At 52.4% G+C, this 23,912-nt stretch overlaps 4 protein-coding genes across 5 annotated transcripts; 2 read left to right on the top strand and 2 right to left on the bottom strand.

The window, feature by feature from the left end:
* The first annotated feature begins 28 nt into the window (after window positions 1-28).
* On the top strand, window positions 29-6,317 carry acss1 (acyl-CoA synthetase short chain family member 1). Its single transcript, XM_049756608.1, has 14 exons — window positions 29-468; window positions 791-887; window positions 1,021-1,220; window positions 2,950-3,125; window positions 3,187-3,339; window positions 3,526-3,673; window positions 3,812-3,949; window positions 4,299-4,391; window positions 4,540-4,652; window positions 4,885-5,011; window positions 5,080-5,207; window positions 5,324-5,387; window positions 5,478-5,593; window positions 5,672-6,317. Exons 1-14 carry the CDS (start codon window positions 186-188, stop codon window positions 5,849-5,851), a joined length of 2,016 nt encoding a protein of 671 aa, XP_049612565.1. The 5' UTR covers window positions 29-185; the 3' UTR covers window positions 5,852-6,317.
* abcd4 (ATP-binding cassette, sub-family D (ALD), member 4) lies at window positions 5,886-10,369 on the bottom strand. 2 transcript variants are annotated; one of them, XM_049756609.2, is made up of 19 exons: window positions 10,116-10,369; window positions 9,919-10,040; window positions 9,410-9,537; window positions 9,195-9,334; window positions 9,020-9,136; window positions 8,761-8,886; window positions 8,466-8,516; window positions 8,300-8,394; window positions 8,111-8,232; window positions 7,793-7,884; window positions 7,635-7,724; window positions 7,367-7,572; window positions 7,207-7,298; window positions 7,103-7,139; window positions 6,956-7,005; window positions 6,791-6,843; window positions 6,600-6,676; window positions 6,419-6,534; window positions 5,886-6,150 (listed from the first exon to the last, which is right to left on the bottom strand). In XM_049756609.2, the coding sequence occupies exons 1-19, from the start codon at window positions 10,157-10,159 to the stop codon at window positions 6,061-6,063; spliced, it is 1,848 nt and encodes a 615-aa protein (XP_049612566.1). In that variant the 5' UTR covers window positions 10,160-10,369; the 3' UTR covers window positions 5,886-6,060. The 2 variants fall into 2 exon arrangements, with proteins under 2 accessions (XP_049612566.1, XP_049612567.1); XM_049756610.1 differs by lacking the exons at window positions 9,020-9,136; window positions 9,195-9,334; window positions 9,410-9,537; window positions 9,919-10,040; window positions 10,116-10,369 and having other exon boundaries at window positions 8,300-8,410.
* Window positions 10,370-10,570: 201 nt separating this feature from the next.
* Window positions 10,571-14,197, bottom strand: sgpp1a (sphingosine-1-phosphate phosphatase 1a). Its single transcript, XM_049758128.1, has 3 exons — window positions 13,236-14,197; window positions 12,757-12,846; window positions 10,571-12,414 (listed from the first exon to the last, which is right to left on the bottom strand). The coding sequence occupies exons 1-3, from the start codon at window positions 13,875-13,877 to the stop codon at window positions 11,863-11,865; spliced, it is 1,284 nt and encodes a 427-aa protein (XP_049614085.1). The 5' UTR covers window positions 13,878-14,197; the 3' UTR covers window positions 10,571-11,862.
* A 45-nt stretch (window positions 14,198-14,242) lies between these two features.
* Window positions 14,243-22,731, top strand: LOC125990695 (potassium voltage-gated channel subfamily H member 5-like). Its single transcript, XM_049758127.2, has 12 exons — window positions 14,243-14,872; window positions 15,703-15,826; window positions 16,003-16,109; window positions 16,216-16,344; window positions 17,108-17,223; window positions 17,328-17,720; window positions 17,806-17,889; window positions 17,968-18,397; window positions 19,519-19,718; window positions 19,842-20,094; window positions 20,153-20,349; window positions 20,703-22,731. Exons 1-12 carry the CDS (start codon window positions 14,800-14,802, stop codon window positions 21,636-21,638), a joined length of 3,042 nt encoding a protein of 1,013 aa, XP_049614084.1. The 5' UTR covers window positions 14,243-14,799; the 3' UTR covers window positions 21,639-22,731.
* The last annotated feature ends 1,181 nt before the right edge of the window (window positions 22,732-23,912 follow it).

The following is a 23,912-nucleotide window of genomic DNA, read 5'->3' as shown; positions in this document are numbered from 1 at the left end:
CTGCACTTGCGCCGCCCTTCCTTCCACGCAAAGCAAGTCCAGCCCTCCCTGCCTCTGCTCTGCTCTCCTGGAATGGAGCCGCTTGTTTCGGGGAACTAAAGCCAAGTTGGCTCCGCGCGCGGATTGGCTGTCCCGTTTCAGCACGGCTCGCTTCTTTCTCTTTGCATTATTCCCCACAAGACAAAATGTGGCTCTCCCAGCGATGCGTCAAGGCGGCCTGCGCGTCGACAGTCGGCTGGAGGTGCAAGAGTCACGCAGCGTCGGCGTTCATGCCGGAGGCTGCGGGCTTCCAGGGCGTGCGGGACCGCGCGGGGCTCCAGGAGTTCTCCGTCGCTCACAAGGAGCGCTTCTGGGCGGCCGTGGCGCGCCGCCGGCTCGACTGGATCAGCCCCTTCCGCGGCGTCCTCGAGTACGACATGGAGCGGGGCAAAGTCAGCTGGTTCCAGGGAGGACAACTCAACGTCTCCGGTGAGGAGCTTGACTTCGCATGGAATCAAAACTTGCTGACATTGAACGCACTTTCGGAAATGTGACGCGTTTTGCGCAACAATTGAGTTCACAACATCAACCACAACAACATGTTTTGGGGTTTTCTTAGAAAGTGTTGAAAAAACGAATGCTCGAGTGCAAAACTGCTGCATATTCTCTAACCTAGCTCGAGCTGTCTCTGGTTGTATAAGCGCTTGCTGCTGCTGCTCCACTTCTGGCACCTTGCCAACTCCAACCCAGGACCACTCCGACAGGTTTTTTTTTTTTTTTTTTCCACTTGTCTGTTTGGAACTGTCTGCAGTGAATTGCCTGGACCGCCATGTACGCAGCAGCCCGGAGAAGGTGGCCCTCATCTGGGAGAGGGATGAACCCGGATCAGAAGTCAGGGTGACCTACAGGTCGGTTAGCTCGCTTGTCTTTCCACCTCTCGTCAACAGGGAGAGGCTTCCGTGGAAAAAACAACAACCCAAAAGTCTGGCTCTGCTCATCCCCCAAAAATGGAGGAAGCCCAAATTTGCTTGTGCTTACCAGGCAGCTCCTGGAGATGACCTGCCAGGCGGGCAACCTGTTGAGGCGGCGCGGCGTCAAGAAGGGCGACTGCGTCACCATCTACATGCCGCCGTGCCCGCTGGCCGTGGCCTCCATGCTGGCCTGCGCCCGCGTGGGGGCGGCGCACAACGTGGTGTTTGCGGGCTTCAGCGCGGAGGCTCTCGCTGAGCGAATCCGAGATGGTGAGCATGTTAGCGCCGGTTCTGACCAATTTGACTTCATTGCCAAATCATTGACAATTCAGAGTGGACCACAAAGTGAGCTTTGCGGAGCACCGCAGCTTTTCTAATGCATCGTGCTTAAGATGCGTGCTTTACATAACGCATCTATTTTTAAAATGTAAAATTTTAAACCCTAGTTCGAAACCCTAACTCTAGTATGAAAGCTTACTTTGAAACCCTACGCCTAGATTTAAACCAGGGGTTGTCACGAATCGGAGTGGAAATGGAGCAGGGCGACCAAGTGCAGCTTGGACCAGCTTGGTTTATTGGCGGAACTCAAAATACAGACTCGGTAAACTGACATAGTAACTCACTAACAAAACCTAGCAACAAGAATGACTGAAAAAGACATGAAGCAAAATGACAGGGTGACATTACCAATGACAGCAACTACAACCAAAAAGACATCATGACCTTAATACGCAATGATCCGGGAGGGAGCGACACACAGACAGGACTTAAATACAAGACGGGTAACAAGAGGCAGGTGACTGACATTACAATGATTGTCAGGTAACACAGGAGGGGAGGGGTGGGGAGGGGAGGGGCGACGCCAACAGAAACCATGGTAACAAACAAAGCAACCCGTGACAGGGGTGACAAACTCATTTTGTTTGTAGTCATAGCTTCTTTCGGAGGGCCAGTATGACTGCCAACCTAAATAAATGTAAGAGCACCTCATATTATATCGAGTAAAAGCTACAAAACAACTCGTTTTCAAATCAGACGAGTAAAAACTGGCCAAATATTTGACAAAAAAGACATTAAAAGTGAAGACAATTTGCAATTCTAGTAATGACACAGGAATTTGATGCACAATTTGTCTTTGCGGGCCGCATCAAATGATGTATCTGGCCCCCGGCCGGGCCTTGACTTTGACACCTGTGATTTCGACTGAATTGATGGTGGAGTGCTTTTTTTTTTTTCTTCTTGACTTTTTTCACCAATGTTTTTTTTCAGAACATTTCAATAGCCCCTCATGGACTTAATAGCTCACTATTTTCTTCTCGCGATAAGATAATCATTTATTGTGCCCACGGCCGAGGGAAGTCGCCTTTCCTCAAGCGGTGTAGAGCAAAGAGCAACATTGGAATGCAAAAGTAACTCTACTTTGCCCTCAAGTGGAAGAATAAATAAAAGAAGAATTTTTCCCAAATGGGAAGAGTCAAAAAAGTGCAAACTCTGACTGTCTGTAGACAGTTTGTGTAGATCTCGGCACACTCATCAACGCTAACAAAGCCCTGGCATGGGTCGAGTGTGTATTTACCATGCGGCCGACCATGCGGGACGCTGTGTGTGTTGCAAATAAGAGGAATGAGGGCTCGGCTCGGCTCGTCCTCCTTTGGGTCCAGAGGTCGATCCGGGCCGAAGATGCTTATCGCGGGCCGAGCGTTAAAAACAGCCAATCTTTATTGACTTTATCAGTTGATCTTGTATTTATCTTTCATCTTTATTGCGCCATGTATCTGATGGGGAACCATATAGCTGCTCATCTGATGATTATTTACTGCAGGACAGCGGCCTCAGCAAGAACGTCTTCCTATTGTAAAGGACTGGAGAGTCGCTCATAAAACGTATCGAGTAGGCTTTCCAAAAGGGCGTCACCACTTAGCAACCGCAAGGACAATCCTACAAGTCTCCGGAAGATGGGACACGTTAGGAAGTTCACCTTCATTTGTTTTCCTTCCAGCCCAATCCAGTACGGTGATCACCGTCAATGAGAGCGTGAGAGGGGGCAAGGTGACGCCCCTGAAGGCCACAGTGGACCAGGCGGTGCGCAGCTGCCCGCTGGTGCGCCAGGTGTTTGTCGCCAGGAGGACCGAGACGCCGGTCGCCATGACGTCCAAGGACGTGGCCATGGAGGAGGTGAGAGCACCTTAAGCTTCAGATGAAGCGAGGACTCGCTCCAACGGGCTCCGTATCACAGGAGATGATGTCGGAGGACGTCGTCTGCGAGCCGGCCGCCATGGACAGCGAGGACGTCCTGTTCCTGCTCTACACGTCGGGCAGCACCGGGAAGCCCAAAGGCCTGGTCCACACGCAGGCCGGATACCTGCTGTACGCCTCGCTCACGCACAAGGTCAGTCGATGGGAAGAAACACTCACTTGACACATCAGACGTGGACCTACAATCAAGCCTCACCCGTAGTTTAGTTTCCCACTGCGACTTCCGGCCATCTTGACCAAGAACATTTGTGGCCCTGCTTGTGAGTAGCCCTGAACCTGGACTGATGTCAAATCTCATGTCGCGTACGTCTTGCTCCAGTACGTCTTCGACTACCACGACGGAGACGTGTTTGGTTGCGTGGCGGACATCGGCTGGATCACGGGACACAGTTACGCCGTGTACGGACCCCTGGCCAACGGGGGCACCACTGTGCTTTTTGAAAGCACGCCCCTTTATCCCCACCCAGGTAGGCTCCACCCCGGATGGACGCTGCTCCAGCCAGATGGCAACGAGTGCTAAAATTAGGAGCATCTCAGACCTCTGTCGGGTTGCGTGTCGCATGCTCCAAAACCCTGTTGAGTGTTCTGTTTCTATTTTTTGGCAGGAAGATACTGGGAGATGGTGGAGAGGTTGAAAATCAACCAGTTTTACAGCGCCCCCACCGCCATCCGCCTGCTGCTCAAGTACGGCGACCAGTGGGTGCGCAAGTACGAGCGCTCCAGTCTCCGGACGCTGGGATCCGGTACGACCCAGACGCCTCTGCCCGTCTCACGCATGCGCTTCGGTGCCAAACATACTCGGGCAGACACGCTGACGTTGAAAGCAGAAGCTGTCCGTCGTGGCTTGAAACATAGAAGCAATGCCGCACTCCGAATTGGCGCCAGCGGCATCGGGTGGCGCTGATTTATTGAAGTCTGGCTCCCGGCCACTAGATGAGGAGTGAGTGCTAATTCTCCGTCAAGGCCACGGAAGCGCTTATTTGGCACGTGTGCGTTTATTGCATTCATTTCCTGCGAGCGCACGCACGGATAGATGTCCAGCTCGGGTGGTTTGGACTCAACGGCGGCATGTTCCCGATGTCCTCTGCGCAGTGGGCGAGCCCATCAACACAGAGGCGTGGGAGTGGTACCACCACGTGGTGGGAGAGGGACGCTGCCCCGTGGTGGACACCTGGTGGCAAACGGGTAAGCTGCTAAATACTTCTCACCGCCCTTCTGCATGACCCAAATCTTTCCGCTAATCATACGCTGCTGTGAGTATGATCATTGTTTTCTAAAAAAAAAGTGACTTCCTTATCTGTAACAAATTCATAGTATATATATATTTCCTCAGAGACGGGCGGCATCTGCATCGCCCCGAGGCCGTCGGAGCCGCACGCAGAGATTGTCCCGGGGATGGCCATGAGACCTTTCTTCGGCATTAAGCCGGTGCTCATGGATGGCGAGGTGTGCGGGTGTGTGTGTGGTGGGGGAGTGAGGAGTATCAAAAGTGAAACAGCTGGTGACTATTTTATAATCCTCATCTGACCCTCCGTCCAAGCCGTTCCCAGCAGTTTTAGCCAACGCAGACACAACAAACTCCAAATGGACGCTGTTATGATGTGGAGTGCTGAGCAGACACAATTTGTTGCATTTCACATGGCTGTTGAAAAGCGCTGTTGCGTTTGTCCGCCGCCAGGGCCGAGCGGTGACCGCCACCGATGCCTCGGGCGCGCTGTGCCTCTCTCAGCCTTGGCCCGGCATGGCCCGCAGCATCCACAACGACCACCAGAGATTCATCGACACCTACTTCAAGACCTACCCCGGTAAGAGCGGGCGGGGTGCCGTTGTGGTCTCTGACGTGACGCGGCCCCTCCCCTCCCTTCCCCTGCAGGCTACTTCTTCACTGGGGACGGCGCCTATCGCTCCAAGGAGGGCTACTACCAGATCACGGGACGCCTGGACGATGTCATCAACGTCAGCGGGCACAGGATCGGCACGGCCGAGATCGAAGATGTGGTGGTAAAGCCGCTTTGGAGTTAGGGGATAAGATTACGTTGTCTTTCGGCGAGGCTTGGGGTTTTGCTTAGTTTTGGCTTTCCGGCCCGAGCTTCTCACTCCCAAGGTGTGCGTCACAGAACCAATGCTCCGCCGTGGCCGAGTCAGCAGTCATCGGCTGCTCGCATCACATCAAAGGCCAAGGTGAGCCGGGCCGGGCCGGGCTGGGCCGGGCAGGCTTCCGAGGTGGCCGTGCCCATCTGACGTCCGTCCGTCCGTCCGTCTCCTTTGCAGGCGTCTACGCTTTTGTGGTCCTCAAGCAGGAGGCCCAAGAAGCGGACCTGGCCTCGCAGATCAACAACACCGTCTCCGACAAGATCGCCAAGTACGCTTGTCCTGACCACATTCAGGTTTGTTGGAAAATCTGCAAATGGCCTGAGCTGGCTGGACTTGAGCGGTCACGTGCGTATTTGGGCTTCTTCTCCCAGTTTGTCCAGCGCCTCCCAAAGACGCGCTCGGGCAAAATCATGCGTCGGGTTCTGCGCAAGGTGGTGGAGCGAGACCTGGACGGCCTGGGCGACCTCAGCACGCTGGACGATCCCGCTGCCGTGCAGGAGATCATCCAAGGTCATCGTGACCTCTTTGCAAAACAGCAGGAGCGGCCATGAAGACTCAAGGTGGACATTTTTAAAGGGACTCTGATTTTTAGTAACTTGTTTTAATTGTTCATGGAATCAGCGGATGGCCACCATGAGAAAGCAACTTGAGTCTCAGCGTCCTTTGTGGCCGAGTCCTCGAACTAAGCGACGTGAACAACCCCCCCGAATGGAGCATCGCTTCTTAACGTGTCCACAGTGGAAGATGGCAAGCGCTCGGGTCACATGACGTCCTCTCTGAGACTCCTGCCTTTTATTTGGCTCAACTCCCAGTGGCCGCCTCCGCACAGTTTCAGCCGGACGTCGTGGTGCTGCGGACGAGGAGGAGACCAAAAAAAAGGCCGCTTCGTTTGAGGTTGAGCCTTAACTTTCCACTAAAAGACGAATAGCGCTCCCTTTTTGTGAGTGGCGTATTTAATCAAATGATTTTAAACTATACTTGTAAACCCATAGTAATTAAAAAAAAATCTGAACTTTTTCCTGCTTTTGCCATTTTGTTTAGATAAGGAGATTTGAAATTGTTTTCAAAAAGCTCAATAAATTCTAAGCGTCAATATATGTAATGAAAGAAGAGCTGACCTTCTCCAAGCTTGTGCGGTGTCCCACGCTGACCAGCGTCATGCCCAGCTGCTTGCAGGTGCGATAGAGCTGAGACTCCGCCTCCTCCGTCAAGGCGCTGGTGGCCTCGTCCAACACTGTCAACGGCGGCGCGCCATGAAACGGGAAAAAGGCCTGGCTTTTCCTCACCGCTTGAACCTACCTGCGTATTTGGGCTGCAGGTAGAAGAGTCGCGCAAAACAAAGGCGCTGCATCTCGCCCGGGGACAGAACGTCGTACCTGCAACCAGGTTTGCCAGAGACATCTTTTGAGCTTTATAGTCAAAACCCGTTTGGAAAGGCTGAAAGGCAAGCAAATGACGCGCGAGCGGAAAAGTCAAGGAGGGACTCGTACCAGTTCCAGTCCACGACTTCATCCAGGCCGCCGGTCCGCTTCACCAGACTGGACTGGAATGAAACGTAACGCAGTGCAACAGGATTGAAAACAAACAAAGACAAAAAAAGTCCAAATCAGATGGCGCTTTTAGAATGGAGTTCTTCTGTATGTTGCAAAACTCACCACCCCCGCCATCTTGAGAAACTTCATTATTCTGTCATCATCTACAGACCCTGGGGGAGGAAAGAAAAAAATCATACTGTACCTGCAGTGGGCGGGCGGGCGGCTAAAGTACTGAGTTGATGGACGGCGCCGATGTGTCCTTGCTACCTGATTGCGGGTAAATGTCCTTGAGTGGGTAGATGACCTGTTGGGAGAGGAGAGCACGTTTGTCATTCTGCCATTTTCAAACGCCAGCCAATGGGGTGAGCCACCTGCTCACGCAGCGTGCCGTCAGTCAGGTAAGGCCTTTGCGGCAGGAACAGGGTTCCTCTGGGCCCGAAGCATGTGGTCATTTGGACAAAACCTGTCAAGGAACACCGACAACTTCAGGGGACTGGGCCTCCCTCCGTGTGAGTCAACATCATCTCTCACCGCTCTTGGCCTCCCACAGTCTGTTGAGGACCCTCAGGAGCGAGGTCTTGCCCGTGCCGGTGTTGCCCACCACCAGCAGGTGCGTCCCCTCGCTGACGCTCAGGCTCAGGTCCTCCACCAGCAGCTGCTCCGAGTAGGGAGACGTGTAAGACAGACGGTCCACAATGAAGGCCGTGTCCACGGCCCCCCCGTGCACGTTGAAGTCACTGTGTGGAAAGACGTAAGAAAATAAATAAGATGCACGGAGTCCTTTTGATTGACATTTTACCTGTCAAAGTCGTAGCTTTCCCCCGAAGCAGGGTCGTAGTCGCACTGCTGGCGCAGTACGTCGTCCATCACCTCCGTCAGCTCGCCGATCCTGACCGTCACACAGGCCGATATCACGTCAACCCTCCTGGCGACTTGGAAGCACGGGTGGCGGACTACCTGTGGGTGTAGCCGGCCACGTCGGACAGCGTGGTTGACAGGTCGATCAGCTGTGTGAAGCCGTTGATCAGGTAGATGCACACGAAGGCGTTCTGCACACAAGCAACAACAAGATAAAGTTGTGCTGCCATCTAGCGGTCACTTTTTTATCGCTCTAGTCATCCAAATTGATGAGATGGGTTACTATTTCCGCTATTTAGCATTCTATTGTGAAACATTTTGCTCAACGAGCCCTGACCCAAAGAAGCTTCCAAAACAAAAAAGCCTTGGCTCAAGAGCGTCAGTCCTAAAAAGAAAGAGGAAGTAGCCGTCCGTCACCCTGCTGATGAGCGCGCTGAGCTCGCCGGGCGTCAGGCCATCGTACAGCCCGCCGAAAATGGGAATGGCGATGATGATGTAGCTGAGGAAGCTGCCCAGGTAGTCGAAGCTGTTCACCCCAACTGGACACAAATATGGCGGCGTCTTCACGTCGGCTGTGTCAACGTGCACGTGTGCGAGATAGCTTACTGTAAAGCCACAGCTCTTTGTTGATGAGACTTTGCTGAGTTTGCAGCAAAGTCTGCAGGCGTCTGTTGGTCCTCATGTGCTCCACTTTACCAGCCCTGCAACAGATCACATCTTTCAGGGAGTAGGCAGGCTAGCCTCCCTCCGTACACTGTGCGGAGTAGCTCACCTGTAAAAAGCCGCCGACTCAGCATTGACTCGGATCTGCATGTGCTTGAATCTGTGACCAGGAGGAGAGACAAAGCAATCATGTATTCCTATTTATGTTGCTCGAATTTTGTGTTCACATGGATTTCTTTTTTTGTTTTGTTTTTTAAGGCTCTTTGGAGGAAATGGACAAGCTGCCCTTCATGAACGCGCGCCCCTTTCCGCTGCCATTTCCTAAAAGGGCCCAAGATGGGACAGATGCATCCCGTCGGACAAAACACGGGCATCGCGCGGCCGTTCCTGAGGACGCCAGGTACCTGAAGTCGCCCTCCAGTTTCTCCTGCTCGAACAGCGTGGACACAATGGGCCCCATCAGGATTTTGTTGGTCACCGAGCCCACCACAAAGTAGGCGAAGATGCTGAGCGGGCCCAGCCAGCCTGTGCTGAAAGTCAAAGGATTAAGCAGGTTGATGGCGATTCCCCGTTTGCGGCCGCACCTTGGGCTAGTCACAAAAGCTCTTTGGGCTTGTTCACTTTTTGGCCAAGTGCGATTCAAATCGACTTTGCGATCGATACCTCTCGAAGCAGCGGTAGGCGTAGTAAGCCAAGGTGAAGGGCGAGGCGATGAGCCGAGCGGCCACGGTGCTCATCTGCTTGCACAGCCTCTCGGCGTCCTGACTGATCCGCTGGTCACTGCCGGTCAAAGGAGCTTCAGCGCGGCAAAGAGGTCGCGTGGAAAGGAAACGCTTACGGGTTGTCCACGTCCTCCCGGAGCACGTTGAGCGTGTAGTAGACGCGTCCCCGGAAGTAGGCGGCGTGCAGGCTCTCCGTCAGCATCTTCCTCCAGCTCACGTACATCAGATTGCCGATGTACTGCTCCAGACTTTTCAACTGCCCAGAGCGAGCTAATTCATCACTTTGTACTTTGGCGCCCTCCCTCCATCCGTCTTCAAGACTCGGACTCACGGTGGAGTTGAGCACAATGAACAGCATGGCGGTGAGCAGCAGGCTCTTGAAGCTCTTGTTGTCCTTGTCGGCCAGCACGTTGTAGAAGCGGCTGGGAAGGACGCCCACTTGGTAAATGATCAGCTGCTCTGGTTTGAGGATGGAAAAAGCGCTTGGTTACGTCGAAAGAGCTCGTAAAAGAAAGTCAAAGGTTAAAAGCCTGGAGTTGAATTCATCAAATTGCGACACGATTCCTCTTCTGCTTTCAAGCTGCACCTTGTGATTTTCTTTTCCCCCCAATTGACTTCATTTCGTAACGCAATCCTCACAATGTGTAACGACTTTCTCAAAGGTTCAGTTACCTCTAGCTGGGGAGAATATTCTCACCCCCAAAAAATCATTCAATCACATGATTGTTCACGATGTTTGACGTCATGCATTTCCTGCTTTGCAAGCTGCAGTGTCGTGTTGATTATTTAGTATGTGTGTGTGTGTGTGTGAGTGTGTGTGCGAGCTGAGCTTCCTAATACCTGCCAAAGTCACTGCGAGTAGTGTGGCAAACATGAGGACACTTGGGCTGCTCCATGACGGAAAGAGAACCTTCAGGATGCTCCAGAACCTCTGCACGAAGCTCCAGTTCAACTTTGGTTTACTGCACAGTCAAAGACACAAGTCGTGGTTACACAATCAAAGTGTTGTGGTAAAATTGACTTTTGACAACAATTACCTTCGTGTGCTTCCTCTGTCATTTGACTTCACGAAGCGAGGCATTTGCGCCGGAGAGTGAGTGAGAGGTCAAATGTCACAATTAGCCAAATTAACTAGCTAGGTGAGCTTCCGAAACGCTCGTTTAAACCTACAGTTACTATCTAAAAATAAAAGCCAAAGTTTTCTAAGCATTCCTCCTACTGAACGAACACGGTGAATGATTGGGTTATCCGTCAAGTTCGTCAGCGACAGCAAAGTCTGCATTTCCGCCTTAAACAGGAAGTGTAATCGAATGCAAAGTCTGCACTTCCGTCTTCAACAGGAAGTGGTTTTCGGAAAATAAAAGACAAAGTTGGAGTCAAAATAAAGGAGCCTAAACCAGGGGTCCCCAACCCCCGGTCCGCGGACAGGTTAGTCAAACCCTTCCAACTGAGTACCGATTTAAATTATAAATGCAGCCAGCCAAAGAAAAGATAAGGAGGTAAAGATTTTAATACACTTTAGTGCAAGAACTTTTAAACATCCTGGTAATATTTTTTTAACACACCGTCTTATTCAAGAGAGTACATTACATCAAAAATACTGTCTTTTATATTGTAATTCATTTTTTTTATGTGCCGTCTTAAAGCACTCAAGTTTACATAAAACATTATTCACGCCCGAGATACAAAAAGTAGGAATAATAATAGTGGTGGTGACATCATAACGATTATGCAGACCATTAAACAATCAAATACTTCAAATATTTGAAATGCGTTTCTACAAACATGATTCATCATTTGGTTTATTCTCTGGATCAAAATGATGGTGATCCTAAAAAACAAACAAAAATAACACAGTAGCACAATCAATGACAAACAAAGATGAAATTGTGAAACAAAGTCATCATGTGATGGCGTGGGGAGTTGCCAGCGGCTATTTATATATTTTCAAGACACCAAATCTTTCCTCTCCAGTGTGCTGTCGAGCGTTTGTGAGCCTAAACTTTTTATTTTTAAGCCATTTCTAACGCTGCATTTTTTAAAAAGTATTTCCAGTGGTGTATTTACAGCAGCAGCAGCATCATCATCGACATGATTTGAAGACCCTGTGTCGTGAAGTCAAAGATTCAAAGTTGCCAAATATGGTATTCCGCCGACATGCTTAAAAACATGCGCAAAGGCTGACAAGTGTTTTGTGCTGGCGTCGGACTGCTTTTCACCAATTTGCGTTTCCTGATTTGTTTGGGCACAAACGCAGCCCAGTGACACACTTTGGCGCGGGACAAACGTCGCTCAACGGAGCGCTTTTGTTTGCGTCAGCGATAAAAACCTGCACAACACCCTGAAAACACATTTTTGTTTCTCTTCCCTTTGGAACGTCCGCTGGAGTGTCTCAATCGGCGGCTACATTTTCAGAGGCGGGTGTGGGGGTGTGTGTTATTTCAGTCTTGCCGAAAAAATCCTCCCAAAAGGCCAGGCACGTGGGGCTTTGGGGATTCATATCAGGATGAAACTAAAATGCTTTCCAGGAATGTAAAACATCACCAGATTTGGAGGCAGAAGCTGCCACACCAGAAAGAAAACATCACAGTGTGATCAATTTCAAGGCGATGAGGTTCGTATTTTAACATCATGAAGACCACTGCGAGTCAGCGCTTAGCAGATCCAAATGGAAGAGAAGAAAAAAAACATTCTCACGATACCGACTTTTTTTTCTCCCTGGCGTCGCAGCAGTACGGCCTAGGTAGCATTCACCCTGTAGACCGGCCTTAGCCCGGCCGGTTCTTAGGCCAGGCCCACGAGCCTGAAGAGCAGCGGCACCACGCAGAAGCAGGTGAAGCCCACCACGCTGTAGACGATGTAGCGGTACGGCAGCTCCACCGCCATGCGCTGCCGGGCGCGCCTCACGTCGCCGGCGGGGAGCCCGGCCAGCCGGCAGAGGAGCGGGATGGTGGCCGCCTTCATGAGCATCCGGGTGACCAGGATGACGGCCACCCCGAGGGCCAAGCGCAGCAAGGCGCGGGCCGCCAAGCCGGCGCCCAGCGCAGGCAGGGCCAGCGGCAGCGCCGAAGCCGGCGGGTCGGCCATCAGGCCCAGCTGGTAGTTGGCGTGGGTGGCCAGAGCGGCGCCGGCCCCTGTTCCCAGCGCCTGGGCCGTGTCGCCGCGCGAGGTGCTCCAGGAGTCCAGCGAGAAGGCCAGCAGGCCCAGGCTCACGTGCGACACCACGATGACCAGCGGCGCGTAGGCGTGCGTCATGTAGAAGTGGTCGATCGTGTCCAGCGTTTGCTGGAAGAAGACCAGGACCAGCAGGCTGTACAGGAAGCCGGTGATCACTTCCTGCCAACGCAAATAACACCAGTGGAAATTTGTTGGCATCCAAAAGTGACAACGCTCTTTGTCCCTCGCGCACTACGGTCAGTGCAATCGGCGGGCGAGGCCAACTGATAATAAATAAATGATGTTTGTGATGGATAAACAGCCGCCGCTTAGCAATCAATTGGTCCTACAAAGCATCTTATCGCTTCTTCCCGTTAGCAGATTAGAAATTTGTGATGACCAAGAGCCAGAAAAGCGCGCTTTTGCACTTCACCCACTGCGGCCATTTTGTCGCTTATGATGACTGAAAATGATTGACGTGCGCTCGGCTTACAAACGGTCCCGATCTCCATGGACACTTACCAGAACCGAATGCATGCCCATGTAGACTCTGCTCACACACACCAGCAGGCTCCAGCACAGCGCCACGGACAACCCAAGCAGGAAGGGGTACTGCCATACAAAGCAAACGGCACACATTAAGATGGTCACGGCGCCGAGCCGAGCCGAGCCCAGCCGCGTCTCGTCGCATGCCTCCACAAGATTTTGGCGCCTTTGCACGTTCACAAACAAAGTGGTAAGATCCTGATCGGAATGTGCTGGGCGAGTTTAACAGGAAGCGGCAGCGCTGAGTTCAACAATGACAAAGACCTCCTGTAATTCTTATCTTTTCCTCGCTCAACAAAACACACAGGCGCACAAATCCACATAAGAAATCAAACATCAATTCTTCTAACATGACTTGAATCTTTTCTTTTACTCCTTTGTGTTGCTGTCCTAAGAAAATAAAGATGGAAATATTTGCCGTTGTGCTGTTTTGAGTGCGGGCGTGCGTGTCTTACCTGCCAGCGTTCATAGGTGAGCATGAAGAGGCAGAAGGGGATGGCGGTGCCCGTCATGGCGTGTGTTGATGGCATGCTGTACTCGGAGTTGTAGAAGACCTCCACCTTGACCACGGGAGGTGAGGCCGGCCGGGACCAGCGCACCATGTCCTTTGTGGACTGGCCCACCATCAAGTTCCAGGCCCACACCACGATGAGCCGGCGGCTGACCAGGGCGTCCACGTTCCAGAAGAGGAACGGGAAGAAGACGATGAAGAACATCTCGTTGCCCAGCTCCGTGCCGAAGGTGAACAGATAGAAGAGCAACTTGTTGTGGATCAGAAACTCCTGGCCCACGTCGCCGGTCAGCGAGTTCCTGCGGAGGGGCTTGGCCCGGGCGGAAGAGTCTTCGTCCTCGGGCCTGGGCTCGCTCGGCTTCCCGTTGGCGTGCACCGCGGACGCCGCCCCGTTGCCAACATCGTCCCCGGGGCTCCTCTTTCGAAGCTCGGGGCGGTCGTTGTCGTCGCTGCGGTTCCGGGGCTCACTCGCATTGTCCGGAAACGTCCCCCGGACCCCGCAAAGGCGCTGGAAGCTCGCCACCAGGCGCGGGTCCTGGAGATAATTACACGTCTCCACAAATGTCTTACCGACGTCCATCGCCATGATGTCCAACTACGTCTAGTCGCACTTATTTGCGCGAGTTCATGGTGACCGTTAACGAGAAGAAGAAAGCAAAGATGGAAAAAACAACAACAAATAACGGCTGAGCGGTTTATGAACACCTCACTGCCAGCATGAGCAAATGCCGACCTGTAGTAGCACACCGACCGATGCGGGAGATTTGGCAGCGCAGCAATCAAAGTCCGTTCGAGCGTATTACATCACAGAGCGTGGCCCGGCCGGTTCACGAAGGTTGCCGTTAACTGCGTCAAGTCGGGATTCGGCCTGTTCCGTTTCCGTCCGAGGCAGCAGGCGGTCTCTTCGTCGTTGGTTCATTGTTTCGGAGCTCTTCTTCGATTCTTACTCATTCCCCCGCCACGTCCAATGTTTGTATGCGAGCGCCCTCTAGCGGATACAATAAGTATTGACGGAAGTTGCTCCCGAAAGTTTTTTAACCTATCACACCTTGTCTGAACACAAGAATACAATGGCTAAGTATTGCAACATCTTCAAAGGGAAAAAAAAAGGATGGCTTTTGAGTGACTACTGTAAACATTTTCAAGCTCATTCACGCCACCAGAAAGGTATACGAGTGAAATGCAATTGAGGGAAGTGCTGCTCGTTTCTCCAGTTTCAGTTCAGATTTGACCATGAATTTTCCCTCATGAAGTGGCCTGTCACTCACACGCGGTTCTGCAATGGAACATTCGCTTAGTAGTTTTTATTGTAAAGGAAAAACCGGTCTTTTTCAAGACGACCTAAATGACCAAAACAAGACCGTTATTTTGAAAGGCCTAATCCGGAAGCGTCTTGCAAGCGTTCCTCGAACTTGCTTAAGTTCTCTGCCACTTGAGTGTTGAGCTTTGTTGCGCTTGATGCCAGCCAGCGGCGAGCAGTGCCAAGTCTCCGCCCTGAAGCCTGCACCATGCACGGGGGCAAGAGAGGACTGGTGGCCCCGCAAAACACCTTTTTGGAGAATATTGTCAGACGCTCCAGTGGTGAGTTGGACTTATTTGGATTTTTCATTCCAAAAAACATTCTCGTCACCAAGACTTAAGAAGAAGCTGGAAAGTAAATAACTCGTTATGATTATATATATATGTGGGGTTTTTTTTGTAAGAAAAGCACTTTTTCTCAGAAACAGCCATTGTTTTTCCTATTGGAAATGAGGAGTTTGGGGCACTGGAGGTGACTAATGATATCATAGCCATCATCAAGGTGCATCCTCATTATGCATCCCCTTAGTTGAAGAGGCCTCCTCTACTGCTTGTGCCATCATCCTAAATGCACTTACTGCTATTTGATCTCTCAGTAGTGGCTGCATTAGTGCTGAGTGGATACATATCTTTGCAATAAAATGGCCTCGCAGCACAAGCGTCCCAGCAACGACGCAACTCTCCAAAATGAGGTTGAAAATAGAAGCGTTGCGTTTCCGAGGAACTCTAAGCGTGCAGTATTTTCAGCCCCGACACGGTTTTTGACAAAACTGCTGCAATGAAAAGTTGACTCCTCCTTACTTAGTGATGTTTATTGTGATGCAGACAGAACAAAACACATTTTTTGAATTAGTGGTGTTCTTTTGGTGTATTTCAAGCAACTGCACGCCAACCTAAAGTGCCCCCCCCCCACCCGAGACATCCAAAGTAATTAGGACTGTTTCACTTCTGAAGCGTTCCTAGCTTGAGAACTTTTGCAGCGCCTCATGCATTTTTCATCAAGGCCAAGGCTGCAGCATAAACATTTTATCAACAACTATTATTGCTGCTTGAAATCTTTTTTTTTTTCATACATAGCGTGTCAATCGGAATGTTGTTGCTTTGTGCGGCAGAAACCAGCTTCTTGCTGGGAAACGCGCAGATCGTGGAGTGGCCGGTGGTGTACAGCAACGACGGATTCTGCAAGCTGTCCGGCTACCACAGAGCCGAGGTCATGCACAGGAGCAGCTCGTGCAAGTACATGTTGCCAAATGTAACGTTTTCAAGTGCAGCTGGGAAATGGGAGGCTTGGGCGAGCTATCAGGGTTGACGTGCTTGGATGATGAATGGATGGATGAGAGGATAAAAGGCGGAATGAATCCTTGTTTTGGGAATTCAAGAATAAGAATAATTTGCGTCGTTCCTCTTTTGAGCTTCATGTACGGCGACTTGACGGACAAGACGACCATCGACAACATCCGACGCACCTTTGACAGCTACGAGTCCAACTTCTACGAGGTGCTGCTCTACACCAAAAACAGTAAGCCTGGGGGGGGGGGCTTTAATAAGGACACACACCAGAACCTTCTGCTCATTTCATGTGTGTGTGTGTGTGTGTGTGTGTGTGTGTGTGTGTGTGTCGCAAGGAACGCCCATCTGGCTTTACATGCAGGTGGCGCCCATCCGCAATGAGAACGACAAGGTGGTGCTTTTCCTCTGCACCTTCCGGGACATTACGCTCTTCAAGCAGCCCATCGAGGATGAAGCCACGCGAGGTGGGACGCCGCCCATGTCCACATGTATATATGTATTAGCGTGCGCTCATTGCAAAGATTCAGCCCAATGAATAAACGCTGAAACGGCGCACTGAATTATGAATGGATATTAGCGCCTTGCAATGAAACGCTCAAGGCAAAGAAAGCTTGAAGGCCCCAGCGAGAATGGAATTGGAGACCGGTGCTCCCACCACCCAGCTACGAGGTCAAGTGATGATGCAACCGGAAGGAGGGAGGGAGGGAGGGAGGGAGAGAAGGGGTGCATGGAAGGAGGGATGAAGAAGAAAGCATGGATGCGTCAAAGGATGCATGGAAAAAAACAAGGGTTGGATGGATTAAATGAAGGAAGGCTGGCTGGCTGGCTGGCTGGCTGGCCGGCGTGTTGAGCAAGGTGACAGACAGACGGACAGACAGACGAGACTGCGTCCAGCTAACCAGGTGTCGCCTGTGCGGGTCAGCGAGCAGCGGCGGCCGCACCGAGCGCCATGTTGTCCTCGGGCCTTTAGCGTGCCACGAAGACCGCTTCTATTTTTTCCCCTGATAACATACGTCGAGCCAAAATAACGGTTGGAGCGCATGAGGACAGTCGCACGCGTGACCAGTGCAAATAGAATGCAAAAATGGAATGCATTTATCTTTTTAGGGTTATTGAATTAGTTTTCATCCATTTGGAAGGTTTATTTTCATAAAAACAGTCATGACATTGGAATATTTCAATTGAGAAAGCTGTACATCTGTAACGTATTTCTTTGTTTTGGTTCAGGATGGACAAAGTTCGCCAGGCTGACGCGAGCGCTAACCAACAATCGCAACCTGGTCCAGCAGATGACGCCGTTGAGCAACACGGAGGTCGCCCACAAGCCGTCCAGACTGGCAGAGGTGCGCACCCAGAGACAAAGAGCTTAAGCTCGCCCAGCGCAAGCGTGTGTATCTTGACCAATGGGACTATGGTGCGTGTTCCCCCCCCCCCCTGCCACCGCAAGGCCCTCCAGCTGGGCTCGGACATCCTCCCCCAGTACAAGCAGGAAGCCCCCAAAACGCCGCCGCACATCATCCTGCACTACTGCACCTTCAAGACCACGTGGGACTGGGTCATCCTCATCCTCACCTTCTACACGGCCATCATGGTGCCCTACAACGTGTCCTTCCGCACCCGGCAGAACAACCTGCTGTGGCTGGTGCTGGACAGCGTGGTGGACGTCATCTTCCTGGTGGACATTGTGCTCAACTTCCACACCACCTTCGTGGGCCCCGCCGGCGAGGTGATATCGGACGCCAGGCTCATCCGCATGAACTACGTCAAGACCTGGTTCGTCATCGACCTGCTGTCGTGCCTGCCCTATGACATCATCAACGCCTTTGAGCATTTCGAAGAGGTGGGTGCCGGGCCGGGCCGGGCCGGGCCGGGGCGGGCCCGGGTGGCGCCGCCTCACCTTTGCCGCTCCGTCTTTGCCTCCTAAGGACTTTGTCATGCCTTCGGGTCATCCGCGCGACTCGTCAAATTTCCACCGCAACGTCACCAGGACGGAGGACTCGATGCTGCCGGTGAGGGAAACGGATTGCGATGAATGACGGTGACATTTCCGCACGATTGTGACTTGCACCACCTTCCTCGCCTGGCAGGGTCTGAGCAGCCTGTTCAGCTCGCTGAAGGTGATCCGCCTGCTGCGTTTGGGGCGGGTGGCGCGCAAGCTGGACCACTACCTGGAGTACGGCGCGGCCGTGCTGGTCTTGCTGGTGTGCGTCTTCGGCCTGGTGGCCCACTGGCTGGCCTGCATCTGGTACAGCATCGGCGACTACGAGGTCATCGACGAGAGCACCAACAGCATCAAGAAGGACAGCTGGCTCTACCAGCTGGCTTTGAGCATCGGGACGCCGTACCGCTACAACGCCAGCGGCACGGGCCAGTGGGAGGGCGGCCCCAACAAGGACACGCTCTACATTTCCTCGCTCTACTTCACCATGACCAGCCTCACCACCATCGGCTTTGGCAACATCGCGCCCACCACCGACGGGGAGAAGATCTTCTCCGTGGCCATGATGATGGTGGGATGTAAGTACGCGGCCGGCTCGCTAGGAGGAAAACCGAATCCAAGATTGACGTTAATTTGGCCGTATGTCACCACGTCAGCGTTGGCTAATAACTAGCAGGCAGCGTTGAGCTGGTGTTCCCATTGAAGCGGCCGGCGCCCAGTAGGGGGGGGTGGGGGTGAGGAGAGTGAGCGTCCCTGATGAAAAGTGACGTGTCGAGCACACGTGTGGCTTCTGTGGGGAGCTTTCAGCGAGAGCCACCACTTTGTGCACAACGCGCTGTTGAAATTGACATGGCATGGAATTCCATTTGAAGCGCAGGTTCATACAAGCGTGCTCGGAGCGGGGCGGAGCGGAGCTCAATCTTGGGCTGCCTGCCGGAGTTGCCCATGAAATGTACACGGACGGACGGTACTATATACAGTACAGTGGCGTATACGTACGTACGTACGTATATACGTAGTACATACGACATGCCAGTGTCCTTCCTGCCAAGATGCCCCAAAGCAAATGTCATTGAATTGAGTCATTGCTCCACTCTGATTTGGATCGATTTGTTTGTGCCCACTGGATGTTTGGGCCCTTAAACGGAGGCTAATTCCATGAACAAAAATGCCTGAGTATTAGTCAAGCTCATCCCAATGGGTCTTTGTGGCAACCTTTGCATCATCATGTAAACTAAACCAGGGCGACGCAAAGTGACAGCGGCGCTCGGAGCTTTGCCCCCCTCCCTCCCTCCGCTGCCGCCCGCCCGCCGCCTCCCCTCGAGAACAACGGCACCAGTACGCCGGAGGCCAGCTCGCAAAATCACGACAACCCCCCCCCCCCCTCCCCACTTGTGTGAGGAGGCTGCAATTACCGCCAATAAATGTCCCGCAATGGATACGGCGGCGATTATGCGCAAAAGGGAGCGTGGCGCCCCGAGGCCTCGGCACCCAACAGCGGAGGAGCGAGCGGCCACCTCGCCGGCTACGCGTCCTCGGCTCGTTCCTCTCGCCTGGCTCGAGGCGGCCCATTAGACGGCCGGCCGGCCGGCCGGCCAGCACCCGGGACAGCGCGCTGGGGTCCGCTCAAGTGCGAATGTTTCTGCCGCCCCGTATCCTTCTATGCAGCTCGCGTGTGACGTGCGCGTGTGCCTTTCAGCGCTGCTGTACGCCACCATCTTCGGAAACGTGACCACCATCTTTCAGCAGATGTACACCAACACCAACCGCTACCACGAGATGCTGAACAACGTGCGCGACTTCCTCAAACTCTACCAGGTCCCCAAAGGCCTCAGCGAGCGCGTGATGGATTTCATCGTCTCCACCTGGGCCATGTCCAAGGGCATCGACACGGACAAGGTAGCGCTCGGGACGACGGCGCTAGGCGGGCGTGCCGCTCCTGTGCCGCTCCTGTGCCGCTCCTGTGCCGCTCCTGTGCCGCTCCTGTGCCGCTCCTGTGCTTCTTCTCGGCTTTTTCTCCAGGTGCTGTCCATCTGCCCCAAAGACATGCGAGCGGACATCTGCGTGCACCTCAACCGTCAGGTGTTCAACGACCACCCGGCCTTCCGCCTGGCCAGCGACGGCTGCCTGCGCTCGCTGGCCGTGGAGTTCCAGACCACGCACTGCGCACCCGGCGACCTCATCTTCCACGTCGGCGAGAGCGTGGACACGCTCTGCTTCGTGGTCTCCGGCTCCCTCGAGGTCATCCAGGACGAGGAAGTCATCGCCATACTGGGTGAGAATGGAAATGCCTGCATGTGTGGATGGATGCTTTCAGCTGTGGGAACGTGTAGGTAAAGGCGACGTGTTCGGCGACGTCTTCTGGAAAGAGAGCAGCATGGCGCGAGCGTGCGCCAACGTGCGCGCGCTGACCTACTGCGACCTGCACGTGATCCGGCGGGACGCGCTGATGCGGGTGCTGGACTTCTACACGGCCTTCGCCCACTCCTTCTCGCGCAACCTCATCCTCACCTGCAACCTGCGCAAACGGGTAACCCGGATGAATTATGACAATCGTTTGATAATAATGATCATTACAAGTATTATTAATGATGATCATCAATGTTGTGCAATGTGCCTGCCTGGATCACGGCAGCACACTTCCATTAAGAACCTCCTCCGGGGCTCGCTCCTTCCCGCTTCTTAATATTTCAACGCATTGCTTTGCTTGGGCGATCTTTAATGTTTTTGAACAACAAGAACATTCGACAATCAGGGTTGAAAAGTGCTGTGCTGTTGGAAAAGGCATTAGTGAAATGATGTCAAGTGCACGCACAAATCGCTGCTGACTCAGTGCACTTAAGACTTGCAGCTGTGAAGTCTCACGCGCTCACCTATTTGCAGGTGATCTTTCGGAAGATCGCCGACGTGAAGCGGGAGCAGGAGCGCCAGAGGAATGAGGTGGCGCTCTCCATTCCCGACGACCACCCGGTCCGGAAGCTCTTCCAGAGGTTCCGGCAGCAGAGGGACGGTCAGCCGGCGGAAGAAGCCTCGCCCTACCCCGATGGCAACTGCGTGCCGGAGGAGCCGCCAACTGCCAACGCAGCTCAAGGCCAAGCCGACAAGTCGGAGCAAAACTGCGCCGATGCCGCGAGCTCTCCGCCTTGTGCGGAGAAGCCGCAGAGCCAGGGGGCCAACAGAGAGGGGACGGGGGGCCCCGGCGCCCGCAGAGGAGGGGCTCGTGGGTGGGCAAAGTTTAAAAACGCCACATCAACTGCGCCTGCTCCAGAGCAGGAGAAGCCCACAGAGAAGAAGGCGGAGGCTCGGACTGAAGGATCTCAGTCGTCGGAGGAAATAGGAGCCAAAGAGAACCAGAGCCAAAAGGACGAACGGGACGGAGAGGAGGCGGGCGGCGGTGCCACTGCCGCCGCCGGCACAGAGGAAGCCAGCGCCCTCCACAAAACCGACTCGTGCGACAGCGGCCTCACCAAGAGCGACCTGCGCATCGACCGAGTCGGAGACTCCAGGAGCTCCTTCGAGCGCAGCCCCATGGAGCGCAGCCCCATGGAGCGGAACCCTTTCGGGCCCGGCGGCGGCTGCGAGCGGGATCTCCTGCAGGCGGCGCTGTACGAGGCCAAGGTGGAGCTGAAGGGCGACATCCGGGCGCTGGGCGGCCGGCTGCTGGCGCTGGAGGCGCAGGTGGCCGAGGTCCTCCGACTGCTCTGCGTCAGAAGGAGACTCTCGCTGCCGCCCACGTCCTCGCCCAGGCCCAGGCTCAAAAGCCAAGACTCTGGCGTCACCTCCGTGACTCAAGCCAGGAAAGACAACGGGCCCTTTTGAGAAAGTGGTGACTGCCAGGAAGCATTAGCGAGCTGGCCTGCCAAGGAAATGTTTGAAAACACTGCATGAAAAATGCCCACACGTGACTGGAGGATTGCTTTACGGTTGTCCCCCCCCCCCACTAGATGGCACCGCCCAGCCAGCCGCCCAGTACAAAAGTCATGTGTGCCAAAGAACTTGGATGTTGAGGTGAGGGGAGAACGCTCAACCGAACGTTTTGTCGCCCTCCTTTGGCAACCTTAGGCATTACATTTCCAACTCGTAGGGTTACCAGGTCACTGACGGACGGGGAGGGTAACCCGAGCCGTTGGCTTTTGTTGGCATGCTAGCGTGACGGGAATGTCGTGTCCAACTGCTGACGTCTACAGATCCTCTCCCGCTTATTTGTTTATGAATTAAACATACACGAAAATCAACATGAACTCCCCTTGGAGTCACTATTGATTGGTGCCTTACACTTGACGAGAACCTCAGTGATGCTTTGTTCATTCATATGTTACCATGTGTCCAGTCCAAGAAAATCGATTTTTCATTTTTCTGGTCAATTTCTTTGAGTCTGCTACTTTTTGATGCTAAAGTAAGTCTGAATGTTAGTCTATAATTTCTCGCAAGACTGCTATTTTTAAACTGACCTCGGCCTGACACAGTGATGATGCAATAACTGCCGGACGCGTTTCCCTTGCATAGGTCAGTTGCAAAGCACGCAAAGCACAGATGCGGGTGCAATAAAGTGACGGCCATTTTATTTCGAAATGTGACGCCTGGTTAAATGCAATGACAAATCGACGTAGCAATGCACTCTAACGCTCAGGTAGTTTTGAAGTGTGGATTTAATCAATTCCGACATATTTATCTCGTACGAGTACGGAGAGTGAAATACTGAAATATGAATATGCAAATCTGAGTGTGATTGTCATTTGAGTGAATGCACCTGCTTCTTTTGTGCGGCAATCAATCTTTGTAAGCATGTTACCTCTCCACTACATTGATGTTTGCAGATTAGATTTGTTAAAGGCCTTTGCATGTAAGCTGGAAAGCTTTCTACACTGTGAAGAACGGGTGTTAAAAAAAAAAAAAAAATGCCTGCCCACCATCAGCTGTTCTGTCTCTTTATTTAGTCATTCAAATTGGCAAACTATTGCTATTCGAGTTCGATGAAGGTATATTTCTCCTAATGTCAATAAGAGTGAAATGACAACAAATGTACATTCTGATCTGTCATACCTCCCTGGAGCCACTTGGAGGCAGTAAAGCGCCTCTAAACTGAATCGCCAACTGCCACAGTAGTGATGTGCATTCCAGTTCTTTTGAGTAAACTGAATCTTTTGAATCGGTTCACTCAAAAGATTTGTTCAAAAGAATCGTTCACCAAATTGTTCGCTACACTTTCTTACTTATACTTTTTTTTTTTTACCTCGTGTAGTGTACCTATTGAAGTGTCCATGAGATGTACCTAATCACCTTAAGAGACCACAGATGGGAGGGTCCCTCTTCTAGGATGACCAGGCTGCAATGGATGCAGAGAGGACACAGTACAAACAAGCGTACGTAATAACAGGCCACTTTATTAGGGAAATATCATGGTCAAAAGTCACAGGTGTCAAGCTTTAGTCCTCGGGGCCGCGTTCCAACAGGTTTTCCAAGTTACCCTCGTTAAACACACCTGCGTGAAAAGTTTTAGCTTCTTTCACATTCTGCAGGAGCTAAAACTTTTCACGCAGGTGCACTTAATGAGGGAATCACACGGACACTCCATTAGGTACACCACTTTTACCAGCGTATTTAAACAACAACAATAAAAGTTTGAATTAATAAATGGGTCATCTTGCATAACGTTTGTTAACCTTTGAATCAAATGTACAAGTTGATATAATGGCAGTATAATTAGCAACACAGGATTAGTGAGCTGAGGAATCATTCTTAAACTTGGGAAATGAGCAAACGAAGCCGCTTCATTACACATCCACATTTTTGACCTCTGGATTATTACGCTTGAACCGAACTACCCGCGAGACTATCCAAAACTGGAATGGTGTCTCAAAGTTTTTTTTTTGCTACACTATCTGACTTGTATGGATGAAACCCGTTTCTAAGTTAGAATTTGGGTATTTAGATTTGTCTGAAAGTTACAAGACAAAGAGAAAGGCAAAGGCAAAGTCAATGGTAAAGTCAAACGCAAAGACAAAGGCAAAGACAAAGGCAAAGGCAAAGACAATACAATACTGTCACGGATCGGAATGGAGCAGGGCGACCAAATGCAGCTTGAGGGAAAAG

This window comes from Syngnathus scovelli, chromosome 20 (genome assembly GCF_024217435.2).
Source record: "Syngnathus scovelli strain Florida chromosome 20, RoL_Ssco_1.2, whole genome shotgun sequence".
NCBI lineage: Eukaryota > Metazoa > Chordata > Actinopteri > Syngnathiformes > Syngnathidae > Syngnathus > Syngnathus scovelli.
The sequence above is the reverse complement of the archived record's forward strand: the minus strand, read 5'-3'. Positions and strand labels throughout refer to the sequence as shown.